Source organism: Diadema antillarum, unplaced genomic scaffold, assembly GCF_040938485.1.
Source record: "Diadema antillarum isolate AM-2024a unplaced genomic scaffold, OU_Dant_1.0 scf00000009, whole genome shotgun sequence".
Taxonomy (NCBI): Eukaryota; Metazoa; Echinodermata; class Echinoidea; order Diadematoida; family Diadematidae; genus Diadema; species Diadema antillarum.
In genome coordinates, this window is record NW_027270898.1 from 2,810,725 (window position 1) to 2,834,163 (window position 23,439).

The window sequence follows — 23,439 nt, forward strand, 5'->3', positions numbered from 1 at the left end:
ATTGCATATTCCAAGAACACCAAATCATAGCAAGTGAGGTGTCATTTTAAAGGTAATTAATCAGGCCGATGTCATATTTAATGAAGATAATGCGGGTATAAAAAAAAATATAATATATCAAACTTTAATTACAGAACTTATTTTGAGGAGTTCATATACATGATGCATGCTTTGCTCATTTTCTTTTTTTCCCCTTCTCTTTCAAGGTTGTCGTATCTTCAAGCTACATACTTATTTGACGACAGTCTTCTGCATTCACATTCCCAATACATGTGTCATAATTCAGTCAGATCATTTGCTTTGCTTTATCCCGAGTGGTTCCCAATTGACGTGTTCTCTTAGTCTTTTATTTAATCTGTACATGTATATCTCAGTTATGTTCGGATGTACACACTTTATGTTTCATTTTCTAGAAAACAAAAAGAAATGACTGCTTTTTATTTGTACTATATTATGTTCTATGCAGAAAATTCCCAATAAATTAATTTGAATTGAGTTTTTATCTCCCTCTGTTATATATTTTCTTAGGTAATTATCTGCAAATTCGGTAATATAAACAATATATTTTTGGAAATAGAATTAATGTAAATATTTACTTTATTTCCTTTGAATCATACACATTCTAATCTATACATTCATGTTTCCTAAGGTATTCTACTGAAAAGATTTTCTATTCATGCTTGAAATTATGTTGAAGAAATTTATTCACACAAACAAATATTGTGTGTGTCTCACGATCCCTCTCACCGCGGCTCATGTTATAAAAGAATTGCTTCATGAATGCTTTACGTATTCTTTTTCACTCTTTATGTTGGATGGAAAATAATTTGTATCAAATAAAAAAAATGCATTCTTCACTTAGATGGCATTTGCGAGATAATTGAAGTCATGTTGGAATACGCTGAATCACACCTCCCTCGAGTGAAAAGCTACAATCGTAGATTGCGCAATGGGTGCCTCTCGATCTCTGACGTCATGGTTTCTTTGCGTGACGTCATTCACGATCTCCTCCTCCGCCACGACTGCCCACTCTTGCACGTCCCCAGACCCGAAGGCGTGGAAGAACATAGCGCCAAAGATGTCTACCGCCACGATGCCATAGAACACAATGTGCCAGCCACGGGGGTCTGTCTGTGTGATGGAAGAGATTTTAAAGTGCATATACTACTTGGGTGTTACCAAACAAGAAAATAAATTTCCTAACTTTTTTTTTACCTAATTGGTAACCCCCCAGGGAGGTGGGAAACCACCTCCTTGGTACCCCCCTAGAATCTCTAAAATTGCACCACCTCCTTCCTCTCTGATATCTCTGCAGTATAATGTTGTACTTTATAAATAACTATATAAAATTTACGTGCATGGTGCCGTGTGGTGAGACATTGTTATAGGCGTACAAAGACAGTAGTATTCCATCCGGATGTAGCTTCTAGCTGCTTTCTGTTTCCTATAGGCACCTTCATCAGGATCTATACAAAGACACAACATGACGTACAGTGTGCCTATGACAGTTATACCCCCATCTCCTTAGACGGCGATTCCGCTACGATCATCAAAAATCGACAAAGCGCGGCGGATCGTCGGCCTGGAAATGCGGCAACAACGTCGCAGAGTCGTATTATCATCGTGACGCTATCGCCTACAGCGCAGATTGAGCGTGGAGAAACCGTAGTGTGATCGCCTCGGAGGCCAAAAATGGAGACGGATGGCGATCGCGCCACGATTTGTTAAATCGTCACAGATTGCGATGGTCGCCATGGTCGCCTTCCTATAGTGATATGAGGGCCTAAGCGATAACAAAAATTGACCATATCTACACAACAGGCACTATTTCTTATACAGAACAGACTAAGCCTATATAACCACTCACACGTCACGGAACGCCATGTTACCAATCATACAGGTCATCTCAACATTTATGTATAACTTTAATTTCATCCAAATGTGTGTTTGTTCTGTATATAGACTATAATAACTATATGATAGTGATGTAGATATTGCGTTCAATATCTTAATGCATTCACAATGATGGGCAAGCAAACAACGTTTGCTTCTTTTCCTTCACTCTGTTTGTCCTCTCTATCTCTCTTTAACAAGAGAGCTCACTTGTGTTTGTCTGTCTGTCTGTTCGTTTGCTGTTTGTTTGTATAAGTATGTATGTGTGTGTACTTTTCTCAAGCAACTTGCTTCCTTAGTGTTATTCAGTTATTTTGTCCACTAGGAGACTGCAGAATACAAGCTTGGCTTTTCAGCACGTCCCCTCCATTTCCTGCAACTTTAAAAGGGATCGTAAAGTTTTGGTTCAGACCTAATTCAGGTTTCTAACATTTTTTTTTGGAGATAATGAGAAATCTCTTATGACAGATGAAAGAGCATGTAATTTCATGAGGAATTCAACGTTTATTTGATTAAAATTGGTTTTGAAATGGCTGAGATATCCAAACCAGAGCTATTCTAATAAAGTGTGGGACCCACCTTTTATTACGATCGCTTTCTTTTACTCTGTTTTTGGATTATTCAGTCATTCCAAACCCAATTTTCATCAAATAAAGTTTGAATTCCTTTTAAGATTGTATGCTCTGTGCTATTTCATAAGTGGTTTTTTTTGGTATCTCGCAAAACTTTAAAAGCCCAATTCTCATCTCCACCAATACTGTACCATCCCTTTTGAATTCAATTTCATCTGCCTATGTGATTCGTATAGTATTGTTAATTTCACGTATTTTTCTTTGTTACTGTACATCGCATTGATATTGTGTTGTTTTGTGTATGTATATAAAATGTTTTGCATCGTTGGAAATGAAATAAATGAAATGAAATGAAATGAAATGAATTGAAATGAAATGAAATTTAATTAAAATAAATCAAATTAAACGTGCTGGAATTTTCTGTCAATGCTCTGTTCTTTGAACCTATGTACCTGGTCCTCCGTCAACGCTCCGACGGCAAGTGGGGCTATAAACCCGGCCGATACCGCGATGGAGTTTGCGATGCCCATGAGGGTACCCGAGAAACTCGGCGCGAGGTCGATGGCGTTGACGAACGCCGTGGAGAAGGAAACACCCATGCCGCCTGCTGCAATCGTCATCAGTATCACCGTGACATGAGGCCTGGCTGACACCCAGGTACAAACGAGAATCAGCCCTCCTGCAGTGATGACTGCGCCTGAGATGCCATTAAAGGAAACCTCTGGATAATTTTCAAATTTTTACATTTGAACAACGACAAATTATAGTTTATACTGAGTACAGAGTTTCAAGATTTATAATGATTAGGATGAAGAATAAGAATGTTTTTAAAATTTATAACAAATTGCAATGAACAAGGATGATGACAAGGCAGCCTGACCATAAGAATGCACGTGTTGGGGCTCAAGGAAGCAGAACAGAAGGAGAAGGTATATGCATAGATTATACAGAAGTGAACTTGCAAGCAAGCAGTATTGTAACTTAAATACACTGCTACTTTTCTGAAATATGTGCTCTTCCTATTTCGCCATCATCAATAATTGATCATTGTTCACTGTAATTTGTTTAAGGTCTTCCAAAGTATTGTTTCTCTGCTCAAGGACCACAATAGATAGACCAGTTCGTAATTCCACTTTGCGCATGAGAAGAAAATGGCCATCATGTACCAACCAATGCGTACATGAGCTAATTACGAACTGGCTTATTCCACAAATGTACACATGGGGCTGTCTGTACTACATGATGTGAAATTATGAAAATCGTCTGGAATGCCCCTTTAACAAGGAGTGACAGGTGGAACACGGCATCAGCGTAGAAATTATCTATAAATTTTGTGAATTCGGCGTGTTGCAGAGATGGGTACGATGGACAAATCGACTTCTTATCCAGGAGAATGAATATGACGCCAGAAAACCTTAGCACCGATCAGGCTGATTGGTTACAGTTACTATAATTTTATCTCAAGCTCCTTACAATAGCATTATGGTTTGTCGATACATAGTACAGATGAAATATTTTATCATGTACATAGCAGAACGCATATTGTAATCAGAAAAGAGCCAAAAAAATGTTGTGGAATTGGAAAAGGGAGAGTACTGTTATGGCCCGTTTACATTAACGGTTTAACGTTTACAGTAACGGCAGTGATCCGGGTTTTGTTTTGTTTGTTTGCTTGTTTGTTTTTTGTTGTTGTTGTTTTTTTTTTGCTGTTGTGAGCCAAAAGGAACTACAGTGTATGTGTGGCTCTGTTACTTCCCTGCTAATAATTTTGTTACAAAATTAATGTGCTACTGGAGATTTTGTTGCTCTTGGCTTTGACATAAGAATAAACATTTTGGATGATTTTGTACCGAATTCCTTTTTCTAACCCTCTGTGTGTCACATTAATTTCCCGTCCGTATGTATGCATTAAAAACTGGTGCACATTTGACTCATCGGCATGGAAAGGGTTAATAGAACCAGATATGATTCCTTTTTGGCGCACCATAGCAAAAACCCGGACCGTTGCCGTTACCGTGCTCTGTGTGAACGCGCCCTTTCACAGGCCTGCAACCAGAGCATATGCGGTTGTAGCTGATCATTCCCATTGCTGTCAATGTAACCATCAGTTTGACAGGTTCCTTGGAGGCTTGATTTCAAAATAGCCGCGGCACAGGTTAACAATACTCGTGTCCTTATTACATGTTATTATGTACATTGTTCTACTGATTTCATGACGTCATTAATATACCCGAACATTTCACTGTATTCTCAATTTGCTGGAGATGAAATTGAATTGAATTGAATTGAACTGAATAACTGAAACTGCACCGGTCTTACACTCGAGACACAGTAAACAGTTCCAGCATATTTTTTTCGTATTTCACTTGAGATACATTTCATCGAAATACACTAAAAAGAATACAAACCAAGCAAGATACAAAATATGTTATAAATCGGGTCATGTACAGAAAGTGTGTCAGCGTATATAATATACATAAGACAATTCTCTATAACTTGTGAAATATGATGGAACCGCAAAAGCAAAGCTTGTAAACGCAGGTTCCAAGAAAATATACCAGTGTAAATTTGATATGCATTCAATGGAGATAGGACACAAAGTAATAATGACGAAACTATATAAAAACTAAATTATCAAGGTACAAAGGAAAAAAGCAAATAAAAGAGATGAAAAAGAAAAGGAAAAAAAAAGAACCTAAGGAATAACAACAGGGTAAAAAAGTTAATATAGCATATAGATACACAAGTATATACACACACATATCTAGAATCAAATTCATAACGAGTTCAATATGTTACTACTGGTACGGATGCAGTGATTATATAATGGGAGCATAAACCAGAAGCAAACAATCATAAACTGCAGGTTGATTCATCTTACATTAAATAAGGATACTGCAGATAAAAACAGCGTTGACTTTAATTTGAACCTAGAGCATGAGATTGACTTAATACTATTTTTTTACCTATATCATGCAGTAACTACGTCCTTGAACCTGTTTTACTTGGATTTTCTATGGAAAATAACTGGGATACATGCAGTATACGTAACATAACAAACATAACGCATATTCACATATCAGCATTTAACGCATGCTACTTTATATCATTATGCAATAATTTAAAAAGAAAACTACAACAACACCAAAAACGGAAACATCGACAACACAAAACCGATAACCCGGTCTATTTCCGACCGAAGACCCAGGCACTGAGTGAATTCAATGTTTATTAAAGCATCAAAAGGCCTATCATCATACCGACATCTACCATTAGCTTCCGGGTCGCGGTTCTGCTGAGAAGTTTTCGTCCAATCAGAGAGTCGCTCACGTGGGATGATATCTGCAACATCAGCCAGTGACACAAATACGGGAGTGACGACAGAAAGCCCACCTATGTACCACACAGAGAATAGTCCGCAATGATTGATGTTAGAAATTTAGGAATCGCCCAACTTCATTTTTTCTGCGTACAGGAATAACGAATAATAGAATCAACGACAGCCCTGGGTACTATAGAGAATCCATATCATAGGAATGGGTACCTCTAACGTGAATACGCATGCAGTTTAATCACAAGGGAAGGGTTTTTTTATTTGCTCAGTTTGTTTGGTTTTTCTTTTTCAGTTGAGAGAGAGAGAGAGAGAGAGAGAGAGAGAGAGTAAAATATACCCGAATTCAAGACTTGTTAAAATAATAAAGTAATATGATACGTCACGTAATCCTGTATATTCCTCGTAATCCTCCCATCACGAGCTCGATACTCACGAGTCATACAGAGCACGAGCGTCACACAAAGAAAAAAAAAATATCAAAAGGTCCATGAGTCATACAGCCCTCGAGCTCAACACTTTATAGACAAAAATGCCCACTAGCTTGATACTAGGAAATTAAGACCCATGAGCTCGACACTGTAGGTAAATAAGGCTTATGAGACTAACACTGTGCAAAACAAGGTCCACAAACTTGATACAAATAAGGTACTAGCCAAAATAGGCTCATGAAACCGACACTGCGTACATTAAGCCCGTGATGTAACGTAGATCTCGCATGAGAATGATAAGTGTAAGTAGGAGAGGGGTTATACGCATTCCATAATATTATGGGATAAGGTCGTGTGTTACAAGATTGTCAGTGATTCGTAGGAACGATTAAGCAGACTATAAATCGACGAAGAACGTTAGATGGGTTGGCATGAAAAGAGAATGAAGTCAAATAAACAAAGCACATTTCCTGCCATGTCAATTCAATTCAATTCAATTCAATTCATTTATTTTCATTCTTCTTCTTTTTTCTTTTTCAACAAAAACACAACACAAGATAAATCAGGTTTTACATCATAAACAAAGAACATTTGTCTTAATTAATAAATGGTATCAATAAACATAGGAGCGCATACTGGCAAAAAAAAAATAATACAAAGTCATGCTTCAGTTGAAAAAAAAAGGAAGAAAGAATAGAGGTCCACTAAAAAGCAAAGCTTGTAGATTGTGAACCACTCATAAAACCTATAAATTACTTATTTACAAACACTTTTGACGAATATAATATACGACAGGACGGGACAAAACAGAAGAAACGCAACAACATGACACAACTTGCCAGAATAGATGAAAAGTATGGAAGGAAAGAAAGAAGAAAAGAGAGAATGAGAGAATACCTACACGCTGAATAAGGGAAATGGAACAGAGGATGGTAGAGAATGTGCTTCATAGAGTTGGTGCTGCATGCAGCTGAGCAAGGATTGTAATGGCTACTTCTTTACGTAATAATAAATTCAGTGTTTGAATGATTGGTGGGTGGATGATGAACTCTGAGGTTAACAAAAACTATAGCTGTTAATGGAAAAAAAAAACATGTCAGGGAGGATTTAGTAAAAAAAAGTTTCAACTTGCGCTTAAAAGAATACAAAGATGGGGAATTTTTTATTTCACAGCTCAGTGAGTTCCAAAATCTAGGACCAGTGTATATAAATGTATTCTGAGCCAATAAAGTTCTCAGGAGGGGTAAATGAAACTCATTAGATTGTCTAGTGGGATAATCATGAAAAGACTGGTTCCGTGGGAACATTGAATTAAAAATACTGGGAAGTGCATTTACATTGTAACTAAACATAAACTGACCAAGTTGAAAAAAATACAAATCTTTAATTTTCAAAATCTCATGTCTAATAAATAATGGCTCTGTATGGGAACGTGGTGGGACGCCACAAATAATACGAATAACCTTTTTTTGTAACAAAAGTAATTTATCTAGTAAGTTTTGATGGGCACTACCCCACGCTAGGAGTCCGTAATTAAGATAAGGTAAAATTAGAGAAAAATACAACGTCAACAAAGAGGACAATGGAATATGAAACTTGAGTCTATTAATAATACCAATATTGCGTGAAATTATTGTACTAATGTTAGTAATATGCGGCCTCCACGAAAGTTTATCATCCACTGTGATACCAAGGAATTTTACATGAGGAACTCGTTCTAACAAAGTGTTATCAAGAACAATACCTGTGTCTAAATCTTCTAAAGAATTACTAAAAAACATATACTTAGTTTTCTGAAGATTAAGAGATAATTTATTAGCTCTTATCCACTGAGTTACTTTTTTAAATTCGGAATTAACTATGCGTACAAGAGTATCTGGATTTTGGTGAGAAAAGAAAATATTTGAATCGTCAGCAAAAAGTATAAATGAGAGTATGTCAGATGATCTACAAAAGTCATTAATATAAATGATAAAAAGTAAAGGTCCTAATAAACTACCCTGTGGGACGCCACATTTAATGAATTCTAAACTCGAGCTGTACTTGTTCAGAGATACATATTGTTTTCGGTTTTGTAGGTAACTCCTGAACCACTCCAAGGCCTTCCCGCGTATTCCATAATGAGACAGTTTATAAAGTAATATTTCATGATTAATTGTATCGAAGGCCTTGGAGAAGTCCAGGAAGATACCAATAAGATGAGAATGATTATCAATAGTGTGCGCAGCGTGGTCAATAAACTTTAAAAGAGCATGAATGGTGCTATGTTTCTGACGGAACCCAAATTGAGAATTTGTAAAAACATTATGCAAATTCAAAAAATTAATTGTTCTTGTAAATATCAATTTTTCCAATATTTTAGATAAAGATGAAAGCAAAGAAATAGGTCTATAATTACATATATCAGAATCATCTCCTTTTTTAAATAAAGGGAAAACCTTAGCTATTTTCATAAAATCAGGAAAAACACCACTTGATAAGGATTTATTGAAAATATATGAAAGTGGGTCAGCAATTGAAGATATAATTCCCTTTAAAATAAAATTACTGATATCGTCATAACCGGCACTTCGCTTGTTATTCATTGCGGTAACAATATCTATTATTTCATATTTTGTTGTTGGAACAAAAAAAAAATAGAACTGGAATTGGATTGACCTAAAAATTCAGAAAAATGTATATTTGACTGCGGTATTTTTTCTGCCAAATTCTCTCCAATCATTGAAAAATAAGAGTTAAAAATATTGACTATATCATTAGGATCTTCAAAAACTTTATTATCATGTCTTACTTTTATAATTTCTGATTTCTTTTTTGATATATTCATAGCCTGCTTCAACACCTTCCATGTATTTTTCATATCATGTTTATATTTTTCTAACTGAATCATATAATATTTTCTCTTTTCCAACCGTATAATCTTCGGTAAAATATTTTTATACGAAGTGTATTTATATTTTAACTTCTCATTTTTTTTTCATTTTGAATTTATGATATAACCTATTTTTCCTATTTATTGAACGAAGAAGGGATTTTGTAATCCATGGTAATTTGGGGGACGTTTTATAATTAACTGACTTTTCTTTTAATCTGGGAATATATTCATCTAAATGTCTATTAATCATCCCTGAAAAATTCTCAAACGATACATTTATATCATCATTATCATAAACACTAGACCAATCAGCCCTGTCTAGGTTAGCACCAAGACTAGCCAAATTTTCTGGTGTAGCTCTACGTCTGGATGAAAAAGAATGAAACTTATTAACACAATGTTTAAGGTCAAAACATGCTATAATGGGGAAATGATCAGTAATATCAGATAAAATTATGGAAGAATTTAAAATCTGCACGGAATTAGTAAAAATATTATCAAGGAGGGTGGCGGAATGATTTGTAACACGAGTTGGCTTCGAAATTAATTGCAAAAAAGAAGCTGACAAAAACATTTCAAGAAATTCTTGAGATGTATTATCATCATTCTTAACCAAATCAATGTTAAAATCACCCATTATGAAAATATTTTTATTAATAAAATGGGGTTTTTAGGACTTGAACTTGGGGGTCTATAAACAATACCAATCATAATATTTTTACTTTGCGGAATGATTATTTCCACAAACAGGGACTCTAAAATATCATTCATGATATTGAATTCATCACAAACACCATATTCAAATTTTTGAGATAAATATAACGCAACTCCACCACCCGTCCTGTTCCCTCTGTTATTAACAATAAAATCATAACCATTTAATGCATACGGCAAATTATCATCAGATGATAACCATGTTTCAGATAAGCCTATCACTGAAATTTGATGTTTATTTTGGTTATCTAATAATATCTGTAATTCATCAAAATGTTTATTAATACTCCTTATATTCAGATGTAACATAGAAAAAGTGCATTGTGAAAAACTCTTTGTAAAATCTTTGAATTGATCAACAGTGACATACTTAGAAGGAATTGGAGCTAAGTCATGTTCAAAATCAAAAGCATTATATAAATCTTTTGAAGATGCGTTAACATTGTTGGCAATAAAATTATCAAAAAAAGCAGACGAATGTAACTGAGTACGACTTAATTCCGAAGGGAAGCATCTTAACAAATCAAAGAGTTCATCATCATCAAGGGAATCAAATGCTGCATTGAGTCGATTAGCCATAAGGAGAGTCATAAAGTATATGAAGGCATGTCAACTGACGAGTTTGTAAAGGAATGAAATATAATGGCACAAGGGAAGCACTAACAGCCCCGGGTTCACGGATAGTACAGCGAGTAGGCAAATTCACATGGAGATAGATTTCTGGCAACATAAACAAAAACATAAAATACATAAACAGCATAGGAAAAGAACATAAATTACATAAACAATATAGGTAGAAAGCGTACACACAATCAGTCAAAGTCTGTAGGAGAACTTTGACTGGACCAGTACAAAGCATGTAAACGGACGTAGAAATAGCTCCCGAATTTGAACAGATTTGCTGTTTGTAGGAAATAGTTATGAATATTGTCTAAAAAAATTATTGATTTGTAGGATGACAAAAAAAAAAAAACATCTGTAAATTCATTCTGTATATCTCACCCTCGCTCCCGATTCCACCCCCTCCCGGTGTTCAACGCACTGATTGCATGTGTACAAAAACTACAGTTTAATTTGTAATGATTGACAAGATGGGAAAAATAGTGGAATTAAACGCACTCGCGTGTAAAAGGAGCAAAAAATAATGAAACAAACAGAGTGTTTTGATGAGGAGGGTGAAGAAGGCGAAGGTGGGACAGACAAGTATTTCATAGGCATGTGTTGAAAAAATCAGCAAGAAAAATGCTAAGGCTGTTTAAGCACACATACAATTCAGTTTTTACTGGGTGGTTAAATTTTCGTGCAACCAAGGCAGGCTAACGACCGTCAAGTTACACCCGGCATTGACTTACAGAATAAGAGAGAAAACAAATGCGTCATGTTACATGACAGGCAGAAAAATGAGGAAAAAAATGTGAAAACAGTCCACGTGCACTGTTACAAAACAAGGAGGAGTATAACATACACAGGGATATACACGGGGGTATACAGGACTGGTCGGATCAGAATGTAGATTGAAATTGTAGCTAATCTGAAGGACTGGTAAGTAGCTGAGGTGACTGCCCTCGATTGGACATTGGACATTGTGAAAAAGAATACCACTGAAAACATTATGAGTATAACGACAAGTTGAATTCAAATTGGGATACACATGTACCTATATATCATTAAATATGTCCATTGACCATTTTGCGCAAGTCAACCAAGTTTACTATCACTACAACAACTTAGAAAATGATGATCTTCTCGCAATTCCTTCGCAGGGATGCCAAGTTCAAAAAAATTTGATGAGTGAGATTTTCATGACTCGGCATCTCGGCGAGCAAATGTGCGCGCGAGCGAGGGTGTGGGAGGGGTTTCCCCCCTGTGGCCTCCTACGGTAGGGAGCTTTTTCAATTTTTAGCTCTTGATGGTGCGATCAGGTGCATACTTAGGTGACTATTTTTTACTTATTTTGAACGACAAAAGGAAAATATACCTTCAATTGCAACTATCACTTTAATCTTTTGAGCTACGCTCCTTATTATAGGCCCAAGTTGCAGACTTTGCCCGATGCGTGAGAAAAATGGGTGCCATGCGTGAGATCGTGAGACAGACCCTAAATGCTTGAGTCTCACTCAGAATGCGTGAGACTTGGTAGCTCTGCCTTCGAGAATGATTATATGAATTATCAGGACTCCTGAATTACACATTTGAACATGATTAATGAATACGAGTCTAAGAAGGTCCAATCCCACAAGGATAACTTTCAAATATACGGTTGCTCTCTCTCTCTCTCGCCCTGCCTTCAGACAGAAGTTGACTGCCTCAACGTGATTTGCTGATTACAGCCTACTCGTGTTACTATGCGGTAATGATGCAATTCTTAGCCTTGTTATAGGTATTATCTGCATATCACAGTCGGACACTTGAAAAGGGGATAAATCCCCATTATATCAATTCATTCATCAATTATATGCTTACAAAGGATACTCACTGAATTGTGACTATGTGAAATCTATAATGGCGTTTTATGATGCATTGGCATAAAAGGTCCATCATCCTGATTTTTTTTTTTGTCGGAAAAGAGCAAGGTTCAGCTGAATTATAGTTTCACCCACCATCTCTTTCTATCTTTATCTTTTTATTCATTTTTTAATTTTAATTTTTAATTTTTGATTTTAAGGTAGCGAGGAATAGGCTAAAGTTTTGGATGCACCCGTCATAGTTGTAGAACACGCTGTGGGTATACTTACAGCCATGATGTCGAAACCAATGACGTGTTTCAGGTAGAGAGGCAGATTGGTATTGAGTCCCAAGTACACCACACCTGTGGCTGTGAACATGCAGACGAGCAACGCTACGACCGGAAGTGACGTCAACATCGAGCCGAAAGGAGGTCGGACACGATTCTGTCGACAGTGGCAGAGGGGAGATAAATGGCATTAGATTGTATGTTCAAAATTTAGGATATCACAGTATTGGTATATTTTGTTTCCGTATTAAACATAATGAACAAAACATAGACCTATTAATACCCATACATATAGCAAAATTACGGGAAGATTCCTTGATGATACTGAGTGAAATACGGATGGATGTCCATACTTAAAGATGACGACACGACAAAGATGCAGAGCTATACCAAGTCTCACGATCTCACGCATAACACCCATTTTTCTCACGCATTAGGAGCATAGCTTAAAGGATTAAAGTGAGAGTTGCAACTGAAGGCATATTTCCCTTTTGTCTTTCAAAATAAGTAAAAAATAATCATAGTACGGTCTGCTATGTCGAAATATTGGACTCCGTGAGATTTTCGTGCCAAAATTGATTTTTTTTAAGCTAACTTTGTCAATTTGGGGGTGCTGAATCCAAAAAACTTTGGTTCCATTTTTTTTCGACCACGTCTTCAGCCGCCATTTTGGATTTCAAAATGGCCGCCATAGCAAACTGTATTTTGACCCAGTTCTCATAATGTGAGCATCATAGAAGGTTCAAATTTGATGCAAAAAGCACGTTTATGATGTCAGACATTCTGATACACCATTTCCTGACATTATTCATTGTTTTAATACAATTTGAGGGCTGCCATCTTGAAATTCAAAATGGCCGCCATAGCTAAATGTATTTTTACCTGTGTCTCAGGTTGTAAGCATCATGGAAAGTATAAATTTGGGGCAAAAAGCATGCCTATGATTTATGATGTCAGACATGCTAATATATACTTCTTTGTTTTAAATGATGGATCATTTTGGTTGGCGGCCATCTTGAAATTCAAAATGGCCACCATAGCAAATGTAATTGGGCCTATATCTCATATCATATGCATTGTGTATAGGTTCTAATTTGGGGAAAAGAGCATGCATATGCTATCAGACTTTCTGAAACATCTTCTTCTGAAATAATGGTCAATTTTGATATTATAGGTGGCCATCTTGAAATTAAAAATGGCCACCATACCAGAATGTATATTTTGACCCATAGTTCATGTTGTAACCAATATAGAAAGTTCACATTTTTTGGCATAAACCGGGCTCATGATGTTGAACATTCAGATGAACTTTGATTCCCTCCCTAAAATTGCAGATCATTTTTGAGGCTGCCATTTTATCATTCAAAATGACTGCTTTTCAGCTAATGGCAAGCAACTTTTAGTCATATCAATCTTTATGATGGTGTACATTGAACATTCTTTTACAAGCACACACACACACACTTACACACACACACACATGATTATATATATTCTGTAATAATGGATTACTCGCATTGGCTGCCACTTTTGAAATTCAAGATAAATTTCGACCCATATTAGGTGCTGTGAGATCTTTACCCTGCAAAGTCAAGCATGCTGGAGCACTTTCACGTAGGACCTATGTGTAAGTCAATCACTTCAGTAAATAGTATCATTATTGCGTAAGCGGGACTAATTCCTGTAGGTACACTGCCATGTTGAAATGCAAAATGGCTGCCATGGGAAACATTCCTTTAAGAGCTTGCATTTGGGTAAAACTTGTGAATGGAAAAAAGTGCCTCAATAACTGTGTCTGAGTGACTAAATGCCACCATTTAGACGATATGGTTGTAGCGTTTAAATAAACAATATTAGCTGCATGAGTACTAAAAATTCATGGGATATTTACTTAGTTTATGTCTTCTAGGCTCATTCCCTGCATGTGCTTTTGAAGTCACAGCACTTGTATAGGGCTGTACAATGGGAAGAATTGGTTCTAAATTTTTCCAGAAACAATGGCTTTTGCATTTCGTGCCACATGAACATGATAATGAATTCTATGGCTACCGTTGGTGTATGAAGCTCAAAGCGTTTAATTGCACAGTTTATGCATATCCGCTGAAAATAACTACAATGTACGATATTATATTCCCCTGTAAGTAGAGGCACAAATTAGGTTGTGAAAGTTTACGAGGTTTGTTCTCTGGATGTGTTGTATCAAGACACTACGAGAGCAAAGCGGGAGATAGTCCAGGTTGAAATCATCCACGCCCAACTTCTGGTAGGCATGGACTGTGTCATTGCACATTCTGCATGATTCAAGGCTTAGAGAATTCTTGATCCATCTGCTCTTTGAGACATCCTCAAATTTTCAACTTCAGCCTGCACCATGAAAGGCATGACCAAGCAGACCTTTGTTCGCAACAATTTGCAGAACATAATCTCTCAACAATGTCAGTTGTACTTTTATCTCCTTTTCTAGTGATGGAGCAGACAACATGCGATGCAGTATTAAAAGTAAAGCAAAGATCTATTCAGGAGAATGAAAATGTCAGTGTCTATACGTAATAATCATCAATATCTCTGAAATTCCCTGTTGCTCTTGAAGTAGCATCTAATACATGCATTCCTCGTTGTGATGGGTGACAGCTCCCATGGCATCTTTGATGAACCCTTTGTTTCTTTTTTTTCCGTGATGTGGTATCTGTGTCAGATGGAATTGACTGATCAATATTTCAACTTTCAGGCTGATTATTTGGCTCAGTTTTGTGGGTTTCTAAGGCATGGGTATGAAAAATGAACCTTAGTTAGTGAGAATGAGGAGAAGGTCATAAAATTGTGATATGAAGAGTGATTGTGGAATTACTTAGAACAGTAGAGCTTATAACTTCCGATAATTGTATCGTCCAGCAATGACTGGATAATGACAGGTCTATCAGACTGTTGTACCGGTAGTAGTGTTATAAGAAGGTATTGGTCCTCTTAAGCTTAATGACTTTTGATCCAATCTTAAATGGTGTATTTCAATTGCAAGAGCTGATTGTCTGGCCTTTCTCATATTAGCCAAGATAGATTTTTTTTTAATTCTTTAAGATAAAAATTCTTAGTACAGAACATGAAAACTTCCCTTATCATCTCTTTCTAGAATATCCTCCTTGAATGTTTCCGATACCTGATTGCCAAACACCATATTCATCAGTTTCAATGCAGTGACAGTTTTTGAGATTACCCTCGTGTGATGGTGTTATAAATCATTGAGGAATTTTGCTGCATCCAAAGTGCCACAGATCTGAGCTATTATTGCTCCTTTGTAGTTTTAGAATCATTGGCGGTACAGCAGTAAGTATCTTGGAAGTCTTGATAATTGAGGATGACCCACACAGGGCAATCAGGAAAAAACCTAGTCATTGACATTCCTTATTCATTCTATGTTATTCCAGAAATACATCCAGCAATTATGAGCTTCCTGATGAGTTGTTTCATTTTGTGGTCAACAAACAAGCTTGTGAATGGGATACCTGGGGCCCGTTGCATAAAACTCCAACCGGATTTTTTTCTGGTTGAAATCACAAAATTCCGGTAGGAAGCTCCCAACCAGAGTTTTTATGCAACGGATTTTACATTCTTAGATTAGCAACCTTAGAAAATTCAGGTTGGGCAAATCCCAACCTGAATTTTCTAAGGTTGCTGAAAAAGTTTTATGCAACGGGACCCTGGTAGGGTGACCATGGCATTTCTTGCCATTGCGAGACTTTTCCTTGTTTGTCTTCATTCTCTCGAGGCAGAATCAAGCTTTTAAAGATCACCTTTAATCGTATCAATGTTTGCTTTTGTACAGATATTTAATAACTGGGATTGAATATAACTATCAACGAGGTTCCAAGACACCAAATAATGTATTGCCTGAGAGGCAAAAACAAATCACGTGTGTATTAAGCGCATAGCTGTAGCACACAGTACGCAAACCATATACCCGCCTGGCTATTATGGGACGTCAACACGGTCGTGGGATGTAACGCTTACACGCTTGCCCACACTTATGGGAAGTGGTATGGGACCCCTCCCCTCCCCCCCCCCCCCCCCCCCCCCCCCCCCCAATATGCAGTTTTTGCCCCTCAGGATGGCTTGATGACGTCATTGGAACCTCATCCTTACAGTCTGAATTTATGGTGGCCATTTTGAATTAAGAGCTGGCTGTCGTTCTGCGTGACCTGAAAATGAATTCGGTCTAACTAGGACAATTTTGGCAAATTCATCAAAGGCGCTTACCACAGTATTATATGTTTTTAAATGGCCATCATCTTGAATTTCAAGATGGTGGCCTATCTAATGATCCACAATAGGAAACAGCTGTACTGGAACGTTGGACACCACAAGCATGTACATTACTGAAAATTTGATGCTCCTACAATAATTGCAATATGAGATATGGGTAAAAACGCTATGGCGGCCATTTTGAATTTCAAATTGGCAGCTTACGAATTTTATCAAAACAATCCACAATATCAGAAAATGATATATCAGCGTGTCTGACATCACAACCATGCATTTTGCACCAGATTTGAAGCTTCTATAATGCTCATTGTATGAGATATGGTTTAACATATTGTTTGCTAAGGCGGCCATTTTGAAATTCAAGATGACAGCCTACATATTGTATCAAAACAACTCACAATATCAGAAAAAGATATACCAGAGTGTCTGACATCACAACCATGCACTTTGCCCCAAATTTGAAGCTTCTACAATGCTCACTTAATGAGATATGGATAAAAATACAGTTTGCTATGGCGGCCATTTTGAAATTCAAAATGGCGGCTGAAGACGTGGTCGGAAAAAATGGAACCGAAGTTTTTTGGATTCAGCGCCCCCAAATTGACAAAGCTAGCCAAAAAAAAAAAATCAATTTTTGCACAAAAATCTCACGGGATTACATAGTAGCCTCTATACTATCACTTTTTTAAGTATGCACCAACTTGCACCATTAAGAGCTAAAAATTGAAAAAGCTCCCTACCGTGGGAGGGCGGACACCCCCTCCCACACCCTCCCCTCGCTCACGCACATATGTGCGCGCGCTGAGATGCTGAGTCATGAAAATCTCACTCATAAATATTTTTTGAACTTGGCATCTATAGGGCTTTTTACACTTGTAAATTTTTGCTTAGCCCCGGACCAACGGTGGGGCTAAGGGGGGGGGGGGGGGGGGGGGGGCTTAGCCCCACCGTTGGTACGGGACTATCCTTAGCCCACTTTCTGTTTACACTCGTTTTTGCCAAAGTGGGCTAGCCCCACCGATAGTACGGTACTATCTGGCCCTGCAAAATAGCAGGGGTTAGCACCGCAATTGCGGTGCCAAGCAAGTGAGTGTAAACAGAACGAAAAAATCATCCTGGGCTAAGCGACGGAGACGAAGTCCGACCCTCACTGACCAATCAGAAACGAGGTAATCAAGTGCTGCCAGTGCGTGCGTGTGCGTGTACAGTACACAGCGTAATTATGAACATCATGTGGTTTGGAAAGTCCGGGGCTAAGAAATACGAGTGTAAAAAGGTCAGTTTTCTCCTTAGCCCCGGACAAGAGATAGTACGGGACTAATTGGCGAGTGTAAAAAGCTGAAAAAATTGGTACGGGACTAACGATAGTCCTGGGTCAGAGAAAGTCCGGGGTTAAGAAACGCAAGTGTAAAAAGCCCTTATGAAGATGCTTTCCATAGGCTCCACTTTGCGAAATACAAATACCCCACTATACACAATAAAAGTATGTGCAGAGACATCACCTGCGTACAGAAATGGTATTTAGGAACAAACTCACTAAATACAAGCTAAGACAAGAGAATATTATTGCAATCATAGAAATACATGGTATTACATTAAGAATCAACGAGTTCTTACAGATTCAAATTTTGTAATTGTTGGATACATAAGCCGAATTAAGGATTATATTTCCATAATCATTATGTAAAACTATTGCATTAGAAATCAATGTCAAATTATCTTCATTTCCATAGTGACGCAGTCGGGATATTAAGTATTTTATTAGCTTACTAACCTAGAGGTTATTATATTCAACAAAGTTTATTCCATTATAGACAGAGAGAGGGGTTCGCCAAAACCAGCTCAAAAGTTATCCAAGCATAGCTCACCGCACGACAATAATCAATACTATCGTATATACTAGACGTAATACTAACGGCATATTATCCGAGAACTGAGAAGAAATCAGGTCTCTAAAATTATCCCTTTCAAAAACTGGAATTGATGGAAACCATGGGTATGTGCAAATTCACTATCCAACCTGCATTTAACAACAAAGTAAGCATGATCATCCAGTGTCTGCAATTGGACCGCCTATAGGCCCTACATGCAGGGAAGGGGGGGGGGGGAGGGTGTGGGCATTGGGCTCTTTCAGTTTTGAAATTCAATTGTGTATGGACAGATCTACATACAGGTAAGGGGGTGGTGGACATTGGGCTCTCTGTTTTTAAATTAAATTGGGTATGGACAGATCTACAGATTAACTGATGTGAATCTCTTATTGAAATAATCCAAAATCAAAAACAAAAGAGTATTATCCTAGGTGTGATTAATAGACCAACCAGTAATCCCATCGATCACCTTTTTTTTGAATAAAAATTTAATGGTAACTTGTCTAAATCACATTTTATGAGAAATATATAAGCGTTTATGCAACATAACAGTGACGATAAGTCCGACGTATTGAAGCTGTATACATCACTGTGCCCGTCCTTCTCTAGCCATCACGCGGTAATTGGGAGCAAGGGCGTACCGAGGGGGGGGGGGGGGGGGGGGGGGTGTTTTGGGTGTTCAAACACCCCCCTTTGCCAAAAGGGGAGTGTTTAAGGTGTTCAAACACCCCCCTTGGGCAAAAGGGAGGTGTTTGAGCTATTCAACACCCCTCTTCAGCAATGCTTAGATGTTGACAAATGAAACAAAAGCTGTCTTTACTGCTTTTATTTCCGTTTTGAATTCCGCCTTTCCTTTCTTTTGCGTTCATTTTTTTCTCTCTCTCTCTCTTCCTTGTTTTAATGTTTGTGTGGATGATGATACATTATGGAGTTACATAATATCATACGCACTAAAGAACTCGTGTACAGTACGTGTTAACACTACGTTACTGCACCGCGCGCGAAGCTGAGCGCAAACAGAAAACCAAATCAAACAAGATAAAAACAAAACATGAATTCCATGTTTTGTAACGCTGAAATATAAAAATTTTCGTCTCGCTCGCTGCGCCCGCTCGCCAAAATTTATCAAAAAAAAAAAATAAGAAGAACAAAACGTAATGATGACGTGGAAATATAAAAATTTCGGCTCACTCACTTGTAGTAATTCAGAGTATTTTTCCAAGTCCTTAGTTTGTTGGCATAAATCGTTATCTATGAAGCCGTCACTATATATCTTGATTAGAATTGTAAGATTTAATAACCAAAAATTGACAAGAATTCCATGTTTTGTAAGGTGAAATACAAAAATTGTCGGCTCGCTCGCTGCGCTCGCTCGCCAAAATTTATCAAAATTTATCAGATTTTATATCACCCTCAAAAAACCTTTTAAGTGCTCGAAAAAGCATATCAAGTGGACTTTTTTTAAGTCCATATACCGGGATGGGATTGGGGTTGAACACTGTTGGTATTAATCGTTATCTATAAGACCGTCACTATATCTTGATTAGAATTGTCATTCGAAGATTTGATAACCCAAAATGACAAGAATTCCATGTTTTGTAAGCTGAAATACAAAAATTTTCGGCTCGCTCGCTGCACTCGCTCGCCAAAATTCTTCAATATCTATTACATTTAAAACACCCTCAAAAGACCCCTTCTATAAGTGCTTGAAAAAGCACATCATGTGGACTTTTTTTAAGTCCCTACCGGGATGGGGTTGGACACTGTTGGTACAAATCGTTATCTATAAGGCCGTCACTATGATTAGAATTGTAATTCGAAGATTTAATAACCAAAAATGACAAGAATTCCATGTTATGTATAAAGCTGAAATATAAAGATTTTCGGCTCGCTTGCTGCGCTCGCTCGCCAAAATATATCAAAATTTAGGGTTGCCTATTTATACATTTAAATCACCCTCAAAAGACCCCTCTTAAGTGCTTCAAAAAGCATATCATGAGGACTTTTTTAAAGTCCTTACTGGGATGGGGTTGGGGTTGAACACTTTCTCAGAAATTATGGGCGCAATTTTCGCGCTTGCCACGGGCGCCGTTTTCCCTAGATACGCCACTGACTACCAAGTACAGTCAGTATAGTAGCCTACTGGAAGCAGCAAGCTCTGGAAGCTCTGGGAGTAGCAAGTTACTTGCTACTCAATGTGATTAGTAATAGCACATGGACTTGGTAATCTTTAGTAATAGTAGATATGAATTTTTTCAATGACTGAAAGTTAAAACTGAAAGATAACTGAATGTGAGTCTACAAATTGTGGTTGGATGACTAAATATTGCGCCTAAAATTCATTAGATATCTAGGTCTAGGAACAGTGGCGTAACTACGGGGGCATGGGGGGGGGGGGGGGCAAGTGCCCCCCCCCCCCCCATCCGCTGATTTTAAAAAAAAAGGAAAAAAGAAAGAAAAAAACCTACGAAAATGGCAATTCAAGGGTTAGTAAACTGCTTTTGAAATCGACATGAAACGGTGATCAAGAAAAAAATATATATTTTTTTAGATTTCTTTTAACCATATAATCAAAGAGGTATAAGATTGTTCAAAAAGCCCGGATACGACAAAAGATTGTGATTCAGCGTGATTCCTGGTTGGCATTTTGAATACAAGCAGGATGTGCGCAGTGTACTCAGAATATCGGAATGGCAAAAAGAGTCGCTGCAATGTTGCGCAATGTTTGATAGGTTCTACACATTTGCTATCAAAGCTTGATCATTGATTTTGCAGTGTTGCTTTACATACTAGTCTATATTAAAATGCCTTGCATTGCCAATAATAAGACTTGACCTTGGCTATTTCCTAACTTTTCCATCTATATGAAACACACACACTCACAAACACAAACACATTAGGGGATGCTCTATATAAAGTGCAGAATTTGGACATCCTTCTCCCGCTTGGTTACTTCGACGCCCCCTCGCTGGTCATACCTCCCCCAATCATGAACATAAACCGACACCCTTGACTACCAGTGGCGGATCCAGGGGGCGCAGCGGGCACCCCCTCCCTCCAATGCGAAAAAAATATACATGTAGCTACAAACGACAGTTTTTGGATGGTAAAATGTCGAAATTTTCAAGCTCGCTCGCTTCGCTCGCTCGCATTTTACCGTTATATGCCATTCTCTTGATGTTACTGCCAGTAATTGCCAGCAGTTGCGCCCGGTGCGCCCCCCCCCCCCGAATTTGCAAAGCGAAAAAATATAGCTACAAACGGCAGTTTTGGGACTGTAAAATGTTAAAATTTTCAAGCTCGCTCGCTTCGCTCGCTTGCATTTAATCGTTATGCAATTCTCCTGATGTTGCTGTCAGTAATTACCTGCAGTTGCGCCCGGTGCGCCCCCTCCCCTTAATTTCTAAAGCGAAAGAATATAGCTGCCAACGGTAGTTTGGGGACTTAAAATGTCAAAATTTTCAAGCTCGCTCGCTTCGCTCGCTTGCATTTAATCGTTATGCAATTGTCCTGATGTTGCTGTCAGTAATTGCCAGCAGTTGCGCCCGGTGCGCCCCCTCCCCTTAATTTCCAAAGCGAAAAATATAGCTACAAACGGCAGTTTTGGGACTGTAAAATGTCAAAATTTTCAAGCTCGCTCGCTTCGCTCGCTTGCATTTAATCGTTATGCAATTCTCCTGATGTTGCTGTCAGTAATTACCAGCAGTTGCGCCCGGTGCGCCCCCTCCCCTTAATTTCTACAGCGAAAGAATATAGCTGCCAACGGTAGTTTGGGGACTTAAAATGTCACAATTTTCAGGCTCGCTCGCTTCGCTCGCTCGCATTTAATCGTTATGCCATTCTCCTGATGTTACTGCCAGCAACTGCCAGCTGTTGCACCCGGTGCAACCCCCTTAATTTCCAAAGCAAATATATATATATATATATATATATATATATATTACGGCAGTTTGGGGACTTAAAATGTAAAATGTCAAAATTTTCAAGCTCGCTCGCTTCTCTCGCTCGCATTTAATCGTTATGCAATTCTCCTGATGTTGCTGTCAGTAATTGCCAGCAGTTGCGCCCGGTGCGCCCCCTCCCCTTAATTTCTTAAGGCGAAAAAATATAGCTACAAACGGCAGTTTTTGGACTGTAAAATGTCAAAATTTTCAAGCTCGCTCGCTTCGCTCGCTCGCATTTGATCGTTTGGCAATTCTCCTGATGTTGCTGTCAGTAATTACCAGCAGTTGTGCCCGGTGCGCCCACTCCCCTTAATTTCTAAAGCGAAAAAATATAGCTGCCAACGGTAGTTTGGGGACTTAAAATATCAAAATTTTCAGCCTCGCTCGCTTCGCTCGCTCGCATTTAATCGTATGCACGACTGCCAGCAACTGCCAGCAGTTGCACCCGGTGCAACCCCCTTGATTTCCAAAGCATATATATATATATATATATATATATATACATATATTACGGCAGTTTGGGGACTTAAAATGTCAAAATTTTCAAGCTCGCTCGCTTCGATCGCTCGCATTTAATCGTTGTGGCAATTCTCCTGATGTTGCTGTCAGTAATTACCAGCAGTTGCGCCCGGTGCGCCCCCTCCCCTTAATTTCTAAAGCGAAAAAATATAGCTACAAACGGCAGTTTGGGGACTGTAAAATGTCAAAATTTTCAAGCTCGCTCGCATTTTATCGTTATGCAATTCTCCTGATGTTGCTGTCAGTAATCACCAGCAGTTGCGCCCGGTGCGCCCCCTCCCCTTAATTTCTAAGGCGA

General features: G+C 38.0%; 1 protein-coding gene across 1 annotated transcript in view; it reads right to left on the reverse strand.

The window, feature by feature from the left end:
* Window positions 1–906: 906 nt before the first annotated feature.
* Window positions 907–23,439, reverse strand: part of LOC139719775 (vesicular glutamate transporter 3-like) — a 28,310-nt gene continuing 5,777 nt past the window's right edge. Inside the window, exons 4-7 of the mRNA XM_071631162.1 lie at window positions 12,552–12,707; window positions 5,726–5,807; window positions 2,918–3,162; window positions 907–1,131 (exon numbers count right to left, since the gene is read on the reverse strand). Of these exons, the coding sequence (XP_071487263.1) occupies window positions 907–1,131; window positions 2,918–3,162; window positions 5,726–5,807; window positions 12,552–12,707 (708 nt within the window). The remainder of the gene's footprint in view (window positions 1,132–2,917; window positions 3,163–5,725; window positions 5,808–12,551; window positions 12,708–23,439) is intronic.